The 23,137-nt window shown below is 47.4% G+C and overlaps 1 protein-coding gene across 2 annotated transcripts in view; it reads right to left on the bottom strand.

Annotated features, from left to right (window-relative positions):
• Positions 1–23,137, bottom strand: part of St6galnac5 (ST6 N-acetylgalactosaminide alpha-2,6-sialyltransferase 5) — a 150,435-nt gene that overhangs the window by 5,529 nt on the left and 121,769 nt on the right. For both annotated transcript variants that reach the window (XR_005974667.1, XM_041656612.1), the window contains exons 3-4: positions 16,993–17,402; positions 11,811–11,918 (exon numbers count right to left, since the gene is read on the bottom strand). Coding sequence is in view for 1 of the 2 variants with exons in the window: in XM_041656612.1 (XP_041512546.1) it covers positions 11,811–11,918; positions 16,993–17,402 (518 nt within the window). In the remaining variant the exon portion in view is untranslated. The remainder of the gene's footprint in view (positions 1–11,810; positions 11,919–16,992; positions 17,403–23,137) is intronic.

Genomic DNA, 23,137 nt, shown 5'->3' with positions numbered 1-23,137 from the left:
GTTGGGAGTGGGCGCCTTGTTATAAAGAGAACCATGTGCTCTGGTGTCAGGCTTATCTCCATTCTAGAATAGTGCTCCCACTTCTACCGGCCTTGAACAATAGACAACTGGCTCCATCAAGTCTTGTATCAGACAACCTTTGCTGTTCTGGGCCACTAGATATGTCCAGTCTGCTGCCATGTGTATCCCAAGATAGCTGTGACTACAGCCTAACATGTGTGTAGACCACAATGGCATGTCACAAGGTCAGTAGGTCAGACACTCCTGCTAGAGGAAGGAGCAGGCTTCTCAGTAAAACCCTTGTAGTTGCTTTTCAAAACCTGATGCCTGAGGGCCTTCCTCTAAGACAGGAGCTATCCCCCAGATGCTCCCCATGCTCCCCCAGATGCTCCCCCTGCTAGCTACCCTCCTGTTCTTTTTCTTTGGAGGAGATCAATACTCAAATGAGTTTTAGAGTTACAGTCTTCCTGGGGTCAGAAAACCAAGTCTTTTATCAGAAGAGGTGTCAACTCTGTGGCTCTGACAACAATAAACCTCTGGGCAGCTTCTCCTCTTAGGTTAAAGTTGTTCCAGGGAGAGAGATGTGTTTTCGTCATGCTAGCCCAGATGCTGTGCTTGGTTAACCCTTTGCATCTCTATGATAAGCCTGACTTGGGTCAGGGGCTGCTCACCTGCCCCTTCAGTCTGCAGATTTTAACGACTCCCTACCCTAGGAGGACTTGGAACAGAGTGAAGTTCAGTAGAAAGCATTTCTAATACAGAAGAGTCACGATGGAGAAAACTTGGGTTGGAACTGGTCACTACCTATAAACAACAAGCAAAGGGACAGAGAGCTTTCACCGTGAACCATGCCTGTAGTTACAGCACTGAAGAGGTTGAGGCAGGAGAATCACTGTGAGTTCCAGGCTAGCCTGGGTTATAGAGGGGCACCTTCTATAAAGCAAACATAAAACACCAGCAATAAGTAAATAAATCAAATCTCAAACAAGCAAACAAAATAACAAGGAATAGATGTGTGAAATCCATCTCTACAGAGTCATGTAGCATGACTGGGGAAGGCTGCCAAATTCATTCTGCCACGCTATTACAGGGGTTAATCCTTTCTTTCATATCAAATCAGCTTTTTAAATGTGATTCACCTAGGTTTTAGGCATCTTATTGGCACCAATCTTCTAAAGAAACAATTAGGTTTCTAAAAATATCATGTGATGGATGGAGCAGCTGGGAATAGAGGGTAATGGGAAGTCAGCTAGCGGATGCTAGGGATCAATTTCCTTATCCAAGAGGACCATCACTTTGAATGAAAGCTTATTGGGTTCCATATTGACCACCTTCAGGGAGACTAGATTTATGGATTTGGGTACCATGGTTTCAGAGGTGTCCAAGTGGCCACTCATGTAAGTGAAGTTGTTTTCATCTTTGAACACTTTGTCCAAAGAATTGCAGAGCCCTTAGCTGGGCTTGGGAATGCAGAGCGGAGGTAGGGTAGGACCTGCCCTCTTGGATGGGAGTCTGCCTTTCCCTTCAGAAAGTCCTCCCTTGCTTCAGGTTGTAAGCTTGTTTGTCGCATCTCCAATACGCCTTTTCCTCTACCTGTTCCTCACCCTGTGAAAACCATCAGTGTCTGTGAATTTCCATACACAAAGGTTATACTCAAAGGGATGCGATGCTGGACTCCATGTCTGGGGCCACAGAAGTAAAAGAGTCTGGGCTGGGGCTGATGGGCCCAGAGTAAGTTCCCCTCCCTGCCTTAACTCCCCAAAGCCCAAAGTGAGTTCTACAGAGCAACCGAAGGAGGACTAGTTTGCTCTTTCTTTTTAGAGAGAGCAGGTGAGGAGAGCGAAGGAACTAGTGAGTGCTGACGGGATCATTCTGGTTTGAGTCGTACAGAGAGGTCCCAGCACAAGTGGCTTTTGAAGCATCTTCAAGTTTGAGCATCAAAATAAGTAGCAGCAATATTGGATAATCAAACTCACGAGGCAAAATGAATATCTACAGTCCCATGAGGATTGCAATAAAGAGTTAACAAATGGAGAAGTAGGCTGCCATTTTGAGAGAATTCCAATTAATAAGTATAGAAAAAATGAGGAGATACAAAATCCCTCCCAGGACAGCATGGTGGTTGTTGAAAGCAAGGTATGCCAACAAACCATTCGTAGGAAAGAGATGGGAGAAATAGCATGATCTTAATCTATCTCCCTCTGGCTATGTGTTAATGACCACGTAAAATTATTCACTGTACAATAGATAAATTCAGCAGGAATCCCGCCAATCAAATGATTGTCACCAGCGAGAGGACAGAAACTCTGGTCCACATTCCAACCTCTCCAGCTTGAGGAGTTTCCCTGGTAACTTAAAGGGACCTCAGCTCAGGGCAAACAGGATTCATGGCTGTGATGCTGTAAGGAATTTCAGGACTCACCAGTTTAGGCAAGTAACGCTGATGGTATTATTAGCGGTGTTTTTAATGCAGGCTTAAGCATGTGGATTAAAGGAAGGAGAGGCACTCGGAAGAAAGTAACACACGCTCAAGTAGGGGTGTGTGCTCTTCAGGAGAGCACAGGGAAAGGAAGACATTGCCCAGCATGCATACAGGGTCCTCAAGGGAGAGAAGCAATTAATTATCCCAGAATTAGCCATTTGTACCATTTTAGTGGCTCTCAGGTTACCTCCCAAAAGGCCAATAAGAAGCCCCTTCTTTCCTTCATATCTTGAAGAGACACACGAGATGGCTCCAGCTCCAAAATGTTGGCAAAGGCTAAGACCTTCAGATCCCCAGGCGGAGGACATTATGTCCCCAGGTATCCTGCCTTAGCATCACTAGTAAGAGACATGGTGCCACCATGTACAGTTTGGTAGGAGATGCTCATAGGGCTTACGACATCTGTGGTCCCTTTCCCAGGATTAGCATCAAGCTAATCACAGGGAAATATCCCGTAAGTTCAATGCTTGGGCAACTCTACATAGTGCCTGAGCACCGAGCAGTACTGTCCTGCAGAGACCGATGGCAGGGTGGGCAAGGGTGCTGAAATCCTGAAACGGTTCTCGGAGGAGATAGAGGCTATTAGCGGAGCCACATGAGGTCTCACTGAAGTCTGGAGTTTAATGGAGAGTCCCACTGATGCTAATGTCTCAGTTTTGGCAATCAGATCACCGTTATGCAAAACCTCAGCACAGAACAGATAGGCGAAGGGCAAATGGACTCTTTATGCACTGCTCTGGCAGCTTTTGTACAAATCTAAAATTGTTTTAAACAGATAGGTTGTTGAATGAAAAAAAAATAATCTCATGTATGGATTTTAAAACAAACAAAACAAACTCTTTAGGATATTTTTCTATTTATACAGTCAGGGTAGAGGAGATGTGTGTGTGTGTGTGTGTGTGCATGCGTGCATGTGTGTGTTTGTGTGTGTGCATGCGTGTGTGTGCATACGTGCATGTGTGTGTTTGTGTGTGTGTGCATGCGTGTGTGTGTGTGTGTGTGCGTGCATGTGTGTGTGTGTTGCATGTTCTCACAGCTGCCACCATGTTTGTGGAGGATAGAGGACAAACTCAGCCGCCATTCTTCCGGTGTCTTCCACTTTATCTTTTTGAGACACAGGCTCTCACTGGCCTGGAGCACACCAAGCAGGTGAGGCTGGATAGTAAGGAAGCCCTGGGCATTCATGGTCTCTGCTCTTCAGTCCTGGGATTGCAAGCTTGTGCCAGAACACCTATGTCCCCTCGTGGGTTCTGAGGCTCCAACTTGGGTCCTCATGCTTACCAGCAAGTATTTTACTGGCTAAGCCATCCACCTCAGCCCAAGGGGACTCTGGCTGAGCTATCTATCCATCTATATCACAAGGGGTTTGCAATGTTCCATTTTTTAAAAAGTATTTGGTAGGTAATCTGAATAATCAGGGGGATATCATAATATTGAAGTGCCCAGGAGGGATACTTCAACTCAGGGGTTCAGAAAAGTCTACCTCAAAATGTGACATCTTCGTGTCAAAAAGACGGCAGAAGCAAAGTCATTTTTTCCTTGCCCTCCCCCCGTGAAGGGCTCTTCAGAGAATTCTTGACCTTCCTGTAAAGTAGACCATAGAGCTTTCAGCCCAGAGGAAGGAAACAGCCTCCCCTCTGGGTACAGAGATGACAGGACAAGCTGAAGAAAGTCAGGGAATCTACACGACTCACCAACCGTAGGCCATACCTTTTGTCTAATATTGCTTCACAACTGTCTGCTTCATCAAAATCAGCCTGAAAACACATTTCCCTGTCCCCTGGAGTCTCGGAACTTTCTAGACATACTTCTGTGTTTGGGGAGAACCCAGGGTGTCTGCCACTCAGGAAATAGTTGAAGATTGACAGTGGCTATGTACCTGGGTGGCTGACTCTTCAGCCGGCCTGCCCCGGAGCCCTTTAGAGAAGAAAACCTCTGCCCGTGGGACCCTGCATTTCCTACTGAGTACCCTCTTCTGCAAGACATTAGCTGACTACCTCAGAAGCCTGTGGTATCACCACTGCATCTGGGGAGCATGGGGCACCCAAAGCCAGCTGCCTAGCCTGCACAGGAGAGCAAGCCACTGGGCTCTCCTGAGCCCCACCCTGACTCCTAGATGACACCATGATGTCTCAGAGCGATCCACCCCAAGGAGACAGCAGGCATGGAAACAGTCAGTGTCAGGCAAGAGTTAATCAGGCTGTGGCAAAGGCGGAGGCAGCAGCGAGCGGCACCCGCAGTTTCATGCTTCACTGGGCGTGAGGCACACAGGTGGCATTCCGTTCCATACCTGCCCCCCTCTGTAAGTGTCAGGTTCTGCTCAGGGGACTATTGCCGAGTTGGAACCATCCCTGCCGCTTCTGCTGGCAGCTTTGATGTTCACTAGCTAATAATTCTAGCAGAATCAACTCTCCGGTATTCACGATACCTTTGAGATGTCCTTCACATTATGGATGAGGTATTAATTTAGTTCCATGACGGTGATCACCCTGACTCATTGCTCCACTAATTAATAAGAAATGACGGCTAACAGAGAGTTGTAAACTCGGTAATGTGCTAAGTATGACCGGAAATAAGATTATTGGGTAGAATTTAAATGCTTAGCCCATTATTATCGCAAATAATTTGCAAAGGAAAAATGAGATTAAAAATACTCATCATGATTTAGTTTAGAAAGCAATGATAACAGGGATCTCCTGCGATTTATGGTGCATTGGCTCCCTGTCTGGAGATGGCATAACTTAGGGTCTGTCGTACACAGAACAATAGATTCTGACGCTGTCACTGGGGCAGCACACCGTTAATTCTCTCCAGCTTTCTGAACTCTGATGGATATGGAGTCTGGCCAGGGAGGAGGGGTGGGGGTTGGCAATCAAGCCCCTCCCTGAGGATGGGATGCTAGCCTCCTTGGCAATGAGTGTGCATGGACCGTTTGCTAATTGCCTCTTTCATTTGACTTGCAATGCATGTTTTGAATCAAACTCCTTTTTCCTCAAGGTTTATTTTTAATGTATGTATGTCTAAAGGTATGTGTCATGCCTGACGGTGCCTGTGGAGGCCAGAGGTGTTGGAGCCTTATAGCTGCAGTTACAGGAGGTTGTGAGCCACCTTCTGTGGGTCCTGGGGAACCAAATTCAGGTCCTCTGAAAGAACAGTATGTGTTCCTCACCGCTGAGTCATCTCTTAGCCTCAAATCAAATTCATAAACTGCCAAGGGAAGGTCTTTTGGTTTGTCAATGAACTGGTTTATACTGAATACACACCATGCTCTGGACATGGCAGCAAGACCTAAAGATACAAATGGGGACTGAGACATCGCTGCCTCCTCTTAAGGAGCAGGTAGGTACACGAAGGAGCTGGAGAAACCATTAGTGAGCTGGGCAGAGTCAAGGTACAGTAAGTGAGCCCGCAGGACTGACTCCCGGGGCTATCATGGCTAAACAGGAAGGCAAAGGGTTAACAATGTGGGCTCTTCAGGTTGGCAGATATCGGTTCAAATCGTGCTTTGGTCCCTTACCAGCTCCTGGACCTTGACTGGCCAGCTGATGCAGGTCCGTGGCTTCTTTAGTAAAATATTGGAACCAGCGTTACACTTCAGATTATCCCCTGAGTTGATGAATTAAACTGTGTGTTTATTCTAAGCTCAGGGCTGGCTTGGGGTGTGTGCACAGGAAATAGAAACCATCCCTTAGGGAAGAGGCAGCAGTTTCCAGGTCAATGAAGGAAGGAAGAAGTGCAACCTCTACGCTGAGGGCAGGGAGGGTGTCTGTAGGGTCAGCTCTCTGGCAAGATTCTCTGCATGGCTGAAATAAATCTGTGTGGGTGGAGAGACAGGACCAGAAAAGTGTGCGAAAGGTGCCTCCTGGATAGCTTCCAGACTAAGCAAGGGCCTACCGAGTTCTGCATTCAAAGCTTTCTGCATTCAAAACTTTCTGCATTCAAAGCTTTCGGAAGCCCATGGACTGTGTCAGATGATAAGGGTCAGGACTGGGATGAGATCTACCAGCTCAGGGATAGCTGAAAAGGAAAACAACCAGGGTGGGAGGAGGGGCTTGCTGCTCTGCTGGCTTTCAGCCAGGAGTAAATCCACCCCCCATCTGCCTCCAGGGTCATTTCTACATCTACCACTTCTCTTAGTGGTTTTCGAATATGAATACGAGACTAAACTTCTTCCCAAAGAGTCTATTTACTCAGTATTTTAGGGGCTACTAGGAATTTTCTTGTTGCTGAATGACCACTCAGGGTTACTGGGGTCCATGGGATAGAACGAGACAGCCAGACCTCCATTAAGGCTGGTGGAAGAGGATGACCAACACCACCCCACACTTTACACCTGCAGCTTGGGGATTCATGGATCGCTCAGCTTTCTGCCTCTCAAAATTTAGCCCCACCCCAAGCCCCACATTCCTCTCTGGCACCGTGCAGAAGGCTGCTGACCCATGGAGTTGCTCCTATCCCGGCTGCCGGTCTAACTATTAGAGTCAGTGTAAGTCTTTGTCCCTCCGGGCTTCAGTTTTCCTGGCAACAAGGAAGTGACAATCACACTGTCCTAAGAAGCCCACGATGCTGTGTTTGATTAGAAAGCAGTGGGATTGTATCTCAGTCTAGAGAGGCCATCAAACCTCTTATTTGCCAGGAGATCTCTGGTTGTAGAGGGATCTTATACAAGAGCCCTTTCTACAGGTCTGGGAGGGTCTTCCTTTGGCCAAGTGAGGAGGGAGTGTCCTTACCCCAGGAATGGAAAGATTCCTCCAACTTCAGGTGAAAAACTAAGGATAGATATTTCAGAAAAGCTCAAGAGGCCGAATGCCCTGACAGGTGCGTGAGCATTTTCTCCACAGGCACCACTAACCTGGCCTTCGCAGATAACTCTGATCAAGTGGGATTCAGTTCCTGAAGTGAGACCCAGGCTCATTCATTGTTCATCACCTCCCTAGCACCCCACGTTGATTAGCGAGATGAACAAAAGTCTCTGTGATTAATTTAACGGATGACCTCTTTTGAAGGCGCCTATGGCGTCTTGGTCTAAAGCAGTTGATTTGTGAGAATGAGCAGTTGCTGAGGTCTGGTGTCATGGTGAGAGCTGTGGGAACCTGGAGAAGCCAGAGCAGGGCTAGTTCTCTGAGCAGCCTTGATATTCTCCATGTAGCTGGCAGCCTTACGTGTGAAGTTGTCAGTGGGGCAGAAATGAGACCCGGCTCGTACTGAAGATCACTTGTGTCCTTCCCTTCCAGGACCCAGCTTCCCTCTGTGCCCGTGGGTCCCCCATTTTCAGACTAGTGCATACTTCCCCTCTGTAACCTCAGGATGGTGCTGAGCTCATTACTAGTGGCCTCATCACTGATTCTCAAGACCAGTGCTGATGCCACCAGCGTTTTATAGACCTGAGAGCTGAAACATCTGAGATACAGTCACTGAGTAGCCTGACCAAGGTCACCAAGGACCAGTGAAAGTCAAATAACTCTTTCAAGGTCACAGCTTGGCGGAAATGGTTTGTTTTACCCACGGGAAAACCCTTTTCTGGACCACTAAAGAGAGAGTGGAGGGCGGCATCACCTCCCTGATGTCTAGAAAGCACCTGGTGTGTGAAGGAGAGTAACCATCCTGGGGCTCCACACATGGCATCAAACACACAGGACTGCCCATACGGAGGTCACCTTCTGGGGCATTCAGACAGCTCAGGGGCCACCACCACACAAACCAGGCCAAGCCGTTATTAACCTTGTGATACAATGCATCTTAACTCCTACAGTTTAGGGTGCGTGTATGGTGTTGGGGTCCTTAATACTCCTCAGCTACTTTCAAAATGAAGTTAAATCAGAATGGTCCAGTTAGAGAAAGACAGACTTATAGGTTGTTTTTTTTTTTTATTCTCTGAGGAAGATATCATTTCCAAAAGGCATTTGATCCTTAGACGAGGACTGCAGAAAATCCCATTTCATAGTCACATGCAAGGGACGTCCCATGCTCATAGTCTGATGTGGGTTAGGCGAGTGAGCAGCTGAGATAACAGAGCTGAGTCCTATTCTGTCACTCTTCCACCAAAAATCTTGATATCTTTGAAGGTAACTGCAAAATAATGCCTGGGAGAATATCAACAACCTGTATATCTTACATCATAATCTTATCGGCAAGATTAATGCTATATGATCATCTTTCCTCAGCACTGTATGCAGGGTGCTGTCCTCACTATCATTTTCTCCTCAGCCAGCTTGTTTGGTTGTTATTGTCTCCTGTCCAGTTTACAGAAGGGAAGCCAGGCTCAATTTCACACAGTTGGGAACTGGGTCCTTGCCGTTCAGTCCACATATCTTGACATTAAAGGGTGGAGATAGGCATGAGTCTGTGTCTTCCTCTGTCTTCTCATTGTGGTGGCTAGTACTAATGACTAACTTGAAAGGGTATAGATGAACCCTAGCAGACAGACCTCTTGGCTTATCGGTGAGAAAGTTTTGAGATTGGTTTGTTGTGATGGGAAGACACACCCTGAATGTGGTTGGCATCGTCCTACAGGTTGGTCCCTGAACTGAGCCCCTGTGTCCATCTCTACTTCTGGTGGATACAGGTGACTGGATGCCACAGGCTCCTGTCTCCATGACTCCCTGCCAGCATATGCTGTGCCTTCAAACTGTGAGCTAAGATAACCCTTGCTTGCTTAGGTTGCTGTCATTGGGATTTTGCCACAGCAATGGGAAGACACCTTCCTACACTTCCCTCAACAGCTATGACTAAGAGGAGAGGCTCCCAGGAGCACCCAACCCTGCCCACTGGTACCACCTGACACTCCACTCTCTGAGACATAACCTGGGCAGGACGCTTCTGAAAAGTCTTTGCTCAGAGCAGCTTGGGCAGACAACGGCCAAACCTTTTCAGTGACAGCTGAGGAGCCGAAGTCCAGAGCTGGAGGCAACACATGGCTTGTTGGCATTATCTTAATTCCCTTGTTAATATCATTCTATAGATTGGCTCCATCCTAGCGAACATGATGTCATGAGAAACTGCCTGGGCGTAAGAGAAATGACAGGTTAACTTGCCTTTCGTTTGTTTTCCATAATAAATGATATAGTTCCTTGAACACTTGAAGCCATTAACATTTTAATTTATTCATGCTTTTTCTTCCTGGCATCCTAATGGTGATATTACATGATGATATCAGCTTTGACAGTGGCACCTTGCATATCTTTTGTTAGACTGTTGGCTGGAGGAGCCGGCTTGCTTTGCTATGCCGTTCTACCTGTTTCTTGCACCTCAACAGTTAAACAGAGAAACAATGCCAATGACGTCAATGATCAGGAGCTGGATAAGGACCCAAGCTAGCGTGCCTCGCAAGGCATCCTTCCAGACAGCTGGCATGCACTGGTTTACTTACTCCAGCCATGACACTCTGTGGTGGGTTCTATTATCAATGCACCCACATCCACAGTCGAGGAGGCTGAGACACAGGGCAATGAGGTGACTTGCTCAGCATTGCTTTAGGCTCATCCATGCTGGGCTTGGACCTTGCAATCTGGACCTGGTGTGGGGTGCCTGCATGCCCAAGGTTTCTCTGTCCGTGCCTTTTCTTCTCTTCTGTGACTGACTCTTACATATCAACAAGGAGCCCATTGTGCTGGATTGCTGTGTTAGTAAGGAAAATGTGGCACCGTGGTAACAGACATGCTACGGCTTGAATGCAGACTCCGCAGTGAACCTTGGAGTTTAATTGTTACATTTGAGGGTCTGGGGGGAGGGTCACCAGGCATGAGGGTGCATAACTATAATCCCAGTACTCAGGAAGCTGAGGCAGGAGTATGGGGAGTTTGAGACCAGACTGAGTTACATAGGGAGACCCTGTACCTTCTAGAAAGCAAGAGGAAAGACCAGGGAGGATACTTATGACGAGGCTGGGTCTGGTCACAAGGGCGCTGTCCTTCTGAACAAATGACAGAATTTTGGATCCTTGGATGGTCTTGAAGTGGGTCTTTTTACAAGAGCCGCTTTCTGTCTCTTGTCTATGCCCCTCTTGTAATGTTTATTGTCTGGTTTTGCGTCACTATGACCACAGCACCTGACTGGAATACTTAAAGGAGGAAAGATTTATCTCAGTTCCTGGATTCAGAAGGTTTGGCCATCATGGCGAGGAGGATGTACCAGAAAAGAACAGCTCCTATCCTGTAGGAATGCTCGGGCTCTGGTGGCTTCCTTTTATCTACCTGGACCGCAGTCCATGGGCTTGCTCTGTCCTCTTCAGTTAATCCTCTCAGGAAATACCCTCAAAGACATACTCAGAGAAGTCTTCAACCCCCTCGGTCATCTTGACAGAGATTAACCTTCACACGGCGTTACGTCCTGGCCGTCACCCATCACAAACCTCTGTCTTGAACAGGCCAGCCGCTAGAACCCCGAGTTGAATAAACTCTTAATCTTTGTACACTACCCAGCGTGTGGCATGTTTTAGGAGGAGAGACAAGGCTAACAGAGATACGACTAAGTACTTTTCCTCATTCCTCAATCTTGCTGCATGTATTCAAAGTATAATTTTTTGCCAGAAGACCCATGACCTTTGAGGCATTTTTAGGTTTAAAGTAATGAAAAGATAGGCAAGCATATATTTGCTTAATGTGTATAAATAATATAGGTTTGCATAGGTTTGCCCATTTGAAGATTAGGGCATCCTGAAAACTAAGGCACTTTCAGAATTGATTGGCCTCAGTGCTCACATTACACCTGCGTTTTCAAGTAGACTACCTTCCATCACCCAAGCCCTTAAATAGTGCTCAGTGCTTCTTTGTCTGGACACAGGTCAGGAAGGGACTTCAGGCTTCAAGCAGCAGAGATGCATGCTCACTGCCCTTAAAGCGATAGATCTGCGTAATCGTGCCTGTGATTTTGACTCTATGTGCATAAACCAAGGCTAGAATGTGGTAAGCAAAAGAGACTCGGAGGAATATATTAATTTCAGAAAACAAGTCTCTCCATCCAAGGAATTTCCCCCATGAATTCATTTAGAAATTACTGCAACTCTTAAAAATGAAAAAGAAACTCATATTTCTTAATGCCTGTTCATCATTAATATTACACCAATTATTGCATTGCTTTTGGCTGATAAATATTCAGAGGACAAGTGAAGGCCATAAGATGGATTAATTCTCCAGGAATACAAACAAAAACTTTCAGTATTTTATATCACGTAATTAAATGCGGTTTCTAGTGCCTGAACTTGGGACTTGCTAATTAGCTGCCTGGAGAAGATGACTTAGACGCATTTTGTGCTTGATGCTCAGAACCAGATTCTTTGTAAGCCCTGCATGACACTACTGACGAAGAATGCTTGCAGAATCAGTCCTACCTGCAGAAGTCCGGGGGCACCATGCCATAAACATCGATCCTGTCACAGAGCTCCAGGGCGATTGTCATGGTGAACCAGCCGGTGCTCAGCCAAGTGTTGGAGATCTTCCTGGAAGGAACAACGGTGAAGTCTACACTCTGCTGCAGCAGTCCCAGGTCCATAAACATGCAGGAGCCTTTCTGGAGTAAGGCTGACTATGAAAAGATCACCCCCAAACCTAACACACATGCACACCACACACACACACACACACACTCACATGCACACACACATTCATATCCACATGCACGCACATACACACATATCACACACACCACACACACATTCACATGCACACACATATCACACACACTCACATTCACATGCACACACATTTACATGCACAGGCACGCACATGCACACACATCACACACACACTCTGCACATGCATGCACATACACACACATGCACACACACCACACACACACTCACATGCACACACACAAGCACACACGCACACACGCACACACGCTCCTTCTCTCACTCCCTCCCATTTGATAAACATCTGGAGTTTTGCTACTGAAATCTGTTATAGCACAATCATAGATGATGTTGATGCTTAAGGGGTTTCTACATCATTAAAGATAATGATCATTGTTGGAATGTTTAGGTGAGTGTCGTCATAACTCAACTGGGAGATGATAATATTCATGTGGCAATTTGTTATTAGTTAGAATACTTGACTAGGAACTCTCCTTGTGCTCTTAACAAGCTAGATAATGAGCAACATCGTTAAGAATAAGCATAAGATCTTGCTATCTCTCTATCTTTTCATATAGCCAATTATCTATCATCTATATATGTATGTATCTAACATTTATCTATCCTCTATTAATATTTACCACCATCATTTATTACCTAACATCACTCTATCTTTCATTCTGTCATCTGCCTATCATCATCTATCACTCATTAATCTGTCATCTGTCTATCAAACATTATCATGTACGTATATATGTATTTGTCCACCCATCCATAAGAGGTTGTCCCCACGCACAATAAGAACACCAGCATCGTAACTAAATGTCGTTTCTCAGGAGGAGCACATGCATTTTGGAAAAGTGGAGGAAGAGATCCAGGGGGATGTTTACAACTAATAAAACATCTACTTTACCTAAGGACACTCAAAGCCTTCTGAAAATGTCTAAGTCCAAATCCACAAGTTTTAGAAAATCAGTCTGCATTTTGCCATCATTAACATGTCTATTCAGACATCTGAGTGGAGGCTGGACAACTTGCCTAGCCTGAGGAGACCTGCGGAGACACAGCACCAAGGTCTAACTTGAGCCTGAGAACGACATGCTGGTCTGCATGCTCCACCGCTGTGGATGTTAATGTCCGTTCTTTGGGGACTGCCGCCGTTCTTTCTTCAATGCCATGGCATGCCTCATTAGCCAGCTCCAAACACCTTATCCCCAAGGTCAGACTGTCTGGCTTTGCCCAGCCACACTGCTGCATGTGAGGGGAATGGCAGAGCTGCAGAAAGGGCTTTCTGAGTGTACTGTTGAGGTCCGCACACGGAGAAGGGAGACTGCTAATGGGTTTGTTTTATGTCCCTTCATGCAGAGACAGGAAAATACTTTAAAGAATGCTTTTGCCTTGTAAAGTGCTTGGTGGACATGGGTGGCTTACATTTTCAATTCCAAGTTCTTAATCCTTAAGGCATGTTTGGCTTACAGTTTCAATTTTGAGTTCCTAAGCCTTTAACGTGTTTTCCTCCACTCTTCTGCCTCCTGCCCAGACTTGTTTAAGCCCCTACAGGTGAGGATAACGTGAACCTGACTGTCTCCTGCTTCTCTCGTACTCGGCTGGATGACCTGAGGCAGTGGCTGTTGACCTCTGAGCCCTGCTGTCTTTTCTGCAAAGTAGGTATGGGGTGTTCCATTCTCTGTCTATTTGAGGACTAAGGGTCCAAGTGGGGTGTCCTGACACATGGAGATCCCTTCAGCACTGTATGGTACCCACGAAGAGAGCCCTCCTCACCCTCTGCTGCTGGGGCTGATCGAGGAGGGACAGCAGAAGCCAGGGCGGCGCTTCCAGTTTCTGGAGGCATGAATCCAACCCTTCCCTCTCACCAGGGATGTTGATTCATAGGCTTTAGGAAGCAGAAAGGGAAGAGGAGCAAAAGCCTTGGTTTCAGTGAGAGCCCATGCTCACATCCCTGCCGTCCATGTCCTGGGCAGTTCTTCCCAGACTAGTCTGAGGGATTACTAACCAGGAAATGTGGAGGCCAGGAAGAAAATGACTCTTACTCTTATCCCAGAGGTCCCTGAGAGATCTGGGCACCAAATGATCATGGTCATATCTCCTGCTTTTACATTCCCAGGGATTTCCTAGGAGCAGAAACCCCCTGGAAGCGTCCCTCTGATTCGGGATAGAACACAAACCATAGCCTCAAATGCAGGAGGATGTGGGGCCACAAGGCATGGGAAGAAGGCAAAGTCGAGGCTCTTTTTAAGTACCACTTAAAATTCTCCAGACTTCCCAAATAATAGCTTGGGATCACGCGTCGTAGAAACTCAGCTGCTTTCTTCTGTCTTCCTGAAAGAGTCTGAACTTTTTTTTTCTCCAACAAAGGAATATCTACTGTTTTTACAGCTAATCAGCTGTAATGAAGGAATATGAAGAGCTGTCATGTGCTTATTAGTGAAAATTAGCAGATATTCTTTTATATGATGAAGTAACACACTGAGCAGATAATGCTATAGTGCTCACTAAATTACAATTAAAGGCCTTTCTGCTCCACCAGAATCTCATTTATAATCTCAACGGAAATATTCTTCCTGCAGTTATTTCATTTATGCTTCCTTTATGTAATTACTATAATATTGGTTCTGAATCATATTTTCCTAATGTGCCCTTATTCAATTATAAAGTTATTTTCAAGTGTAGTTACTCTCTACTATCAAAGAGCACGATTTGGCCATCTCTGTCATCTGCTGTGCTTCTTAATTGCAAATTGTCCATGAGTCATTCTCCTCTCCACTTTTAAGGGAAACATTTCCTATAAATCAAAGTCTACCGACTTGGCCCATTGCTTAAAAAGATTTTAGCCTGGACTGATATCCCAGTGATGAGTTTGGATTGCTTAGAAATTAAACTCTTGATGCCTCTTCAACATACACTCCTGTTCTGTTGGATTTTTTTTAGCATAAAGGGAAAGAATACTTTTTAACCCAAATGCTCTGGGTTTCAGTAGAATGGGAATCTATTCTGGAAGGTTTTTTATTTTTCTTTTCTGTCTCCCAGTTTAGGACTAAGAACATAAAAGAAGAGTGAATCAATATAAGGCTGTCTTTTAAAAGACAGGCTCCTGAGCTAAGAGACACAGCTCCTTCGGAATGATCCGTGTGCTTTGGTGGGCTACAGGGTCACAGGTGAGACTCCACGAACCGGGGTAGGGTGAGTACTAACTGAGCTGCTTCTGCAGAAAGAAGCCAGAGAGCTCGGCTGCAAAGGCCAGAAGAGGGCACCAGATCTTACTACAGATGGTTGTGAGCCATCATGTGGTTACTGGAATTGAACTCAGAACCTCTGGAACAGCAGGCAGTACTCTTAACCGCTGAGCTATCTCTCCAGCCCTTGCAAAGACTTCTTATGGTCGGGACCAACATAGATGTACTTACTAAGCGGGTTTTCGCTGGTCAGGCTTTAGGGAAGGGTAGGATAAGTTCCTTGGGGGTCCCAAGTGATCAAAAGGTGAGGTAGTACAGTCTCCAAGCTACCCACAGCATGTAGTCCCTTAAGGAACCAGCCATGGGCAGTTATCCTCATGAACCCTGTACCAGGGCTGTAGGAAGACTTAAATTTAATGAACAATTGTTAAACAAAAAGAGAATGCATTTTCTATGGAACAGACAGTTTAAGCTTATTTTTGAAATTTCTAAGCAGCAACCTTTAATTGTAAAATTTGCTTGTCCATTTTTTTTTATAAAATATGTTCTTGGTTGAAGAACTTTTTAACATGCAGGACTGTCTCTCCTGTTGCTGGGTCACTCTGCAGTCCAGGCTGGCCTCAAACTCACAGAGCTCCACCTGCCTCTGCATAGAGTGCTGGGTTTAAGGCGTGCACCACCACCACCTGGTTCTATTATCTAGTCTTAATGAGCACTTTGGAAAGCATTGCCATGAACCACGGTTTGTCTCCTGCCGTACAAGTTACAGCTCCACTTTCTTCCTGTCACTGCTTGGTAAATGTCTAAGGCTATGGGTTTGCAGGGTGCCATCTTATCTTTGAGTCTCTCCAGAGGCAGAGGCAAGATGCAGTGTTAAGTGAGTCGTGGATTTTCAGTGAATAACAGTTTACAGCATGGTTGTGCGTCTTTGAAAGAGAAAAATAATCTCACAGTCTCACCTCTCTCTCTCTCTCTCTCTCTCTCTCTCTCTCTCTCTCTCTCTCTCTCTCTGTGTGTGTGTGTGTGTGTGTGTGTGTGTGTGTGTGTGTGTGAATGTTTGTGAACTCCAGAGGTCAACCTATCTTTCTTCAGGGGCTGTCCACTTTGTCTTGTGTGTCTCCCTGGTCTGGAATTCATCAAGTAGGCTATGGTTGCTAACACCAGGCCCCAGTCATTTACCTGTCTTCCAGTGCTGGGATTCTAAGCATGACCTACTATGCCCTCCACACCCCATTTTTTTTTGTGTGGATATAGGGGATTCACACTCAGGTTCTCATTCTAGTGCAGCGAGCACTTTGTACACTGAGTCCTGCACTGCTCACTTCCAGAGATGAAACTACTGTGTCCTGCTTTTTCTGAATGTGGGCCAGGGACCACTTAGCCTTTTTTTTTTTCTAAAATAAGGACCTGGTCATAAATTACTCAGTGATTGTCACTGTGCGCCGTGTCGTTCTGCATGGTACACTCAGCTGGAACAGTCTGTTACTAGGGAGACCCAACATGTGGGCCCCAGTGAGGTTGATGACATGAATACGAGGCTCACAACACAGACCCTCAGCCAGAGCTTGACTTTTAGTGAATCTGTCCCCAACACACATCCTCACTACCCCTGCCTCCCTCTGTACTGAGCCCCGTACCTGTCTCCAACGCAATCCTCTCTACCCCTGCCTCCCTCCGTCCTGAGCCCCGTACCTGTCCCCAACACACATCCTCACTACCCCTGCCTCCCTCCGTCCTGAGCCCCGTACCTGTCTTTGCCGGTCTCCTGCTTGAAGAGCTCATCAAACTGCAGCATCTTGTGGCGTGTGATCATGAAGGCCTTCAGCCGGGGCAGCACCTGACTGAGGAGCTGCAGGTTGTTGTACACCTGGCCCTTGCCATCCCGCCGCATGTAGCTGCTGGGGCCCCAGAAGATGAACACCGTGCCCTGGCTCACATTGAGCAGGTCATGGCGGTTGCGGAGGATCCTCTGGATGCTGGAGTGTGCGATGACCCGCAGGCTGGTGCGGTTGCCCACATCGAGCCCGTAGCCTCGGGTGGGGGCGTCGTTCATGCGGATAACACACTCTGTCCGATCGATCTGGGGGCCCTGCTGACTGTGCAGCAGGTGCCCTGAGCTGGTTACCAGGGCGCAGTCGGTACAGTGCATTTTCAGGGGCTGCAAGGCAGAGGGAGGAGAAAGATGGGGTCAGGCAGAGGAATCGCCTTTCTTGGCACCACCAGGTTACATCCCTGTCTTCAGATGTCTCCTCCCTTATTTTATTCACCCCTCATCCTCCCTACCCCCTTGTGGCAGATCATATCTGGGCCCATTGCAGCTGCATGAATCCTTGCACTTCCTTCTAAACTGCAGCGGAAAGGCAGAAGGGTGGTGTTGATCTGTCTGTCACTGGCTCAAGGCTTAGATCCCTGTGTGAACATGTGACCTGGTAAGGTGGCCACTGGTGACGGGAAGAAGTCATACTTTCAGAACTACACCTTTCTAAATCCAAAGTTGGCCCCGAGTCAAAGCGAAGAGTCTTCCACAAATTGCTGTGGCTCGGGTTTGGCGCCTTTCTCCATCCTGTTGCAAAGCTAAACATTTATCACGGCTCTCGGATGCTGTGGACGCATGACCCTCAACAAAATGCCACTTAAGAATCAGATGGTGATGACATGAAGATTCAATGCTGTCATTTTGACATGGAGAACTGACTATTTGATCTTGTTTTAAGGTTTGGAGGAGGGCAGACACCGCCCTAGCCCGTTTTCGCTGATGTGAATAAAGTCTCACTAAGCATTTATCAGCCTCGGCCTCGCACCTGACTCTGTAGAGCTTAGGTTCTTTCCTGCAAACACACCCCACGATGGCCTCCGTTGAAAGCCAGCCAGGGGCCACGGCCCGACAGTGCTCAGTCGAGTATCTGGAGCCAGTGACTTCCTTTCTGAACACCTAAGAGCCAACAAATTAAACATCTCCTGCCCATGTTTAATGGGCATGATCTCTTCCGTGTTCTAAGAAGACAATGAGATTAGAGCCTGAGCCCAAAGTCGGGAAGTTCAAAAGAAAAAGAAAATGGCAAATAGGATGTTTATTTATTTTGAGACAAGCGCCTCTGGGTCCTGGGATAAGGGACTACTGCGCTTGGAAAAAAAATCCAAAAAGGCAGGTGGACAGTCAGCAATGGAGCAGGCGGTGGAAACCAACCGGAGAGATGTTTTTAAGAAGGAGGAAATCACAGAGGTAGAAAGAGGTCTTCAGTGTTGACCACCAGCACTAAAACAGCTTCCCTGAAGAAAAGACAGTAGGCATGGGGAGGCAGAGGACTTGACTTGACGTCTAAGGGCTGATGGCAGTGGGGAAGGAGACATACGGAATGGACCCTAACACTGCAGTGACCGACCCAGTGTCGTCAGCTTGTCTGGGCGTGAGAGTTGGAAATCCTGCATTTTGGGAAACCCCTTAGTCCTGGGAAAGCGAGTGTTCTTAGCGAAGAATCGCCATTGGTGGAAAGGTCCCTGGACTGTCCTATGGAAATGAGGAACTTCTGCAGGTAGAGGGGCTGTTCAGACTGGGGCTGGGTGGGGTGGGGGAGTCAGGAGATGGAGTCTGTGTCTGATCTCAGAACAAGCTCACTAACCTCCTTACATTTTTTAAGACCAAACGGAATGAGTTAGGTAGTTGTAGCCCTGTGATGCTGGTTCCTGCACCCATTTCTTCACTCTGACATTCATTTGAGGACCTTTAATGAATACTTCATATGCCCCGAGGAACCATACAACTCAGAACATTTTCTTCATTAGGTTACTTTATTGGCTTTTTTACCTTTATGTTTTTTATTAGCATGTATTAATCATATGTAATAGTAGGTTTCACTATGAAATTTTCATACATGTATATAATGTATACTTAATAATATCAGCCCTAAAATTAGCTTCTTTTGCCTCCTTTCCACTGATTCTTTACTCTTCCTAACCTTTCTACGTGTGTGTGTGTGTGTGTGTGTGTGTGTGTGTGTGTGTGTGTGAGAGAGAGAGAGAGAGAGAGAGAGAGAGAGAGAGAGAGAGAAAAGAGTTTCTTCAGGGTTGCTTACAGGAGCCTGGGCACTTAACCAGGTAGCTACACCACTGAGAAAAATGTCTTTTCTGCCCTCAATAATTAAATAATTAACTCCCTACAGATCCTCAAGAGAGCAGGGGCCTTGAGAGCTTCCCTTCCTCCACTGCTGGGTGTGGACTGTTCATCGTCTCAGAGCTGCTGTTAGCTCTGTGATGTAACCCCACATCATGGGTGGCAGAGAGGGACCCACAATGCTAATCCTTCCTCTGGCTCCATGGTGTGGGCCCAGATCCAATCAGAAATTGGCTGGTGATCCCCATAACGACCTTGTCACTACTGAATCAGTGGCACATCTTGTCTGAATGGTCACTATAGCATTGCAGAGGACAGCTAAGTAAGATGATTCTCCCTGGTGGCCTGAACCTTCCGTCAATACGAGGGCTCTCCAGCAGAGCGGATGCTTCGGGCCCAGTTCCAGATGGATCTTTCTACATTCGCCAATGAAAACATGGGTGTCTTCAGGAATAAGGTCTGACCGTCTGGTTCTGGGGCAGCCAACCTCACTGTCACTTGCTCATATTGCTTCAAGGGCTTCAGGGGTCTCCCTGACAACACCTTGTCTGGAGGCAGCCCATCCAGCACTCCGTCAGGTTACGTCAAAGTTCACTTCAGTGGACCCTCAGTCCACATCGGCTGAACTTTCCATGCTGGTTTTGAATTTCCAGCCACTTTATTGACTGTGACTGGGGGCCCCGAAGAGGGTCCCAGCAGCTCATTTTCCCTGTAATTATTCTGTTAACTCCTCACAGCTGAGGCCGACTGACAGCTGAAACACCAGTCATCCCAGGGGCACTCCAAGGACCTTGGTCTTATTTTCATCTCCCTACAGAAGATCTTTTCAGGGACGGAGAAGGCTTCGGGACAGACCTGCCTTGCATATCCTCTGTGATCGCCGGACACAACCAGAACCCACCAGGTGTTGACCAAACCCAGACAGCTGTCCTTTTTCTCCCCTGCCCACCAGCTCCTGGCCGGCACTAACACCCCCTCTTCAAACTGAGTTCATGTGCTGCATGGTGCAACGAGGGAAGTCCGAGTTCTGCCTTCTGTGTCCATTGCTGAGGAGCCAGTAAGAGCAGCGCTGGTCTTCTACATGTGACGTTATACTTCCAGCAGTTGAGAAGACCGTGTACAGAAGGTGGGACCACTTCCAAAGAGGAGACGGAGTCTGGTTCCTGCATTCGGAAGGACCAATGATGTCTTGGAAGCACGACCCTCTTTCTTCCTGAGGGAGCTGTGCTCTTCCGTCTCTCAGCACATTACAGTCCTAAGCGTCTGACTGAGTTGGGCGGAGCAGGCACAGGTGCTGAGTTGGTTCCTGGTGCGGTGTCTGTGTAATGGGATGTGGGGTGGACAGGCCGCTAGGCAGAGCATGGGAAGACCAACTTTGGGTTCTGCTTGGGAGACAAAGTGCTGCAGATGATGGAGGTGGGGACGGGGGCTCTGAATGGAGCTTTTACCTAGAGAGAAAGCTTGTCTGGATCTTCCTCACGATATTTAGCCCCCAAGATCCTCTGTCCATTTGCTCCGCAGCTGTGTGGTTTTGTAGACAGTACGGCCACCCACATCAAGTCACTCCCATCTCGGCTGTCTCCCATCCTGATCTTTAAAAAGCGTTTAACCGGTCTGGGAAGCAGCTGAGATGAAGCGATTGTACAGGACACACACAGCCCTGCACGAAATCCTCAGCACCAGATAAAGCACTCAGCATGGCTGTGCCTGTCAGTAATGTCTTCACTTGGGCTATAGAGAAAAGTTCAAGGGCGTCCTCGGCTACAGAGTGAGTCTAGGTCAAGCTGGGCTGGATGCTGACTAGAGAAAGTGACGGCTGAGTGAGAGAGTGCCAGCTTCTCATTTTCTCTGTCCTGTAAATGCACAGGAGCAGAAGGTATAAAGGTGCCCAACCAGCAACTCACCAGTGAGTGTCTTGGTTCTGACGTACAGTAGGAAGGGGACTGGGCGAAGACACCTGTCTTCACGGGAGAGGACAGTGGCGTCATCATGGCTAGAGCTCAGGGCACTGCCCGAAATTAATGGCTGGCTGGAATAATGTCCCAGGACGCAGTAAGGGCCATTAAGCCCAGCCAGTTATTAATCCCCAGTAAGAGCTTGATGCTAAGGTCATTAGAGCTGGCATCGGGTGAAAAATGCCCAGAAAAATCCACAGCACATCAGGTGTTCCCGGAGAATGAGTCCTCAGAGACCCGGAGCTGCAGCTCACCTTCTACCACCTCACACAGGGGGTAAGCAAGGTGCCCGGGAGCTTGTGGGAGGCAGGTGGCCATCAGGCTTTCCAGAGGAACATGTGTGTGTACATACGTGTGCAACTCATTATATTTCTGCTGTCTCCTTGCAGTCTGTCACTTTGCAAGCATTTCCTATGGCCCTAGAACCCAGGAAAAGGCGTGCACCCTTCAGGGGGCCCCGGATGGTGTTAGAGAATTTAGACTAATCCTTCTATCACATTCCTGGCCCCTTTCTCAACATAAAACATCCCATAAAATGCACATACGCACACACACACACACACACACACACACACACACACACACACACGGGACAGGGGAGCATGACAACTTCTATCATGGCTAACTCCTTCACACAGAGGTGACAGGAGGAACAATTCCTACTTGAGGAAGCAAGCTAAGAAATCAAGGTCTGATTTTTGTCACAGCTGGAGGAGCAAGAGCAGGCAGAATTCTCTCCTGTGACCCAGCGATGCCTCGGGATCGTTTCTTAAGAGAAGAGGCCAGGCCAAGCCGAATTAGAGCTGACACCTAAAATACCCGGCGATGTCCTTGCACACAGTTGCAGCCAGCAGCCCTGTGGCTTCCCTTCTTAAAACGCTGATTTATTCGGCAGGGGGAAAGGTGCCTCAGAATGTGATGCCCATTAGCTCAGTAATGACACTGGCCTTGCGCTGGGGGAGGGAACCTGTTGGTCTGGAGCAAACAGATATATTAAATGGCTTCAGGTGTTTCAAGACACTCTGGCCTTGCAATCTGATGTTTTCCTGTAATTACCAGGCTGTTATTAGCTGTCAATCTCAGTCCAGGAGCCTTGGTGAAAGCCACACTGATTATTTAATGTGAGTCTCCAGGAAAATGTGACTCTCTCAAGAAGTGGCTTTCCCTGGTGCCCAGTGACAGGCCCACCTACTATTCTCTGGGGCCACAGGGCTTCAGCAGTCGCTCTCAGTCAGCTGCTCCCTTCACCCATAACTTCCGGTATTGTTCCCACCCCTTGCCTGGGTGAGGATAGTCAGGCTCCATGGCAGAAGGCGGGAACGAGCCATGCCTAAAAATCAGGTTTTTAATGTTGCTGGCTTCCAACTTACTTCTTGTACTTCTCAGGTGAGTATTACTGGGCAAGATGCTTAGCCTTTCAAGACCCATTCTTCATCCATAACACGAACATGGGGAAGCCCATCTCCAAGGGGAAGCGTGCCGTCTCAATTCATAATGCACCTGCCCCTACTCGTCCCCTGAATCTGGGCTCATTCTTGATATTTGTCCTGCAGCCTACAGTTCATGTATTCCTGTTGGGTCTGTCTCCTCCACCTCCTCCCTCCCCATCTCATCACGCCTCCTGCCTTCATAAGTCCCCCGCACCTCATGTTTGTGTCAGTGGTACTCTTAGCTCTGAGCTGATGGCATCTCTCATTCCGCCTCAACTAGAAGTTCCTGGAGTCATCTTCAACACGCAACTCAAGTGCTGTCTTGCGTCTGTTGCGACTTCCGAGGGATTCCCGTTGAGCTCTGTGCTGCGGCCCAGCATCTGCAACTCGCTGTACA

Source organism: Microtus oregoni, unplaced genomic scaffold (genome assembly GCF_018167655.1).
Source record: "Microtus oregoni isolate MIOR12 unplaced genomic scaffold, Mior012 000000F_ref0000247, whole genome shotgun sequence".
In the NCBI taxonomy this organism is placed as follows: Eukaryota; Metazoa; Chordata; class Mammalia; order Rodentia; family Cricetidae; genus Microtus; species Microtus oregoni.
The sequence above is the reverse complement of the archived record's forward strand: the minus strand, read 5'-3'. Positions and strand labels throughout refer to the sequence as shown.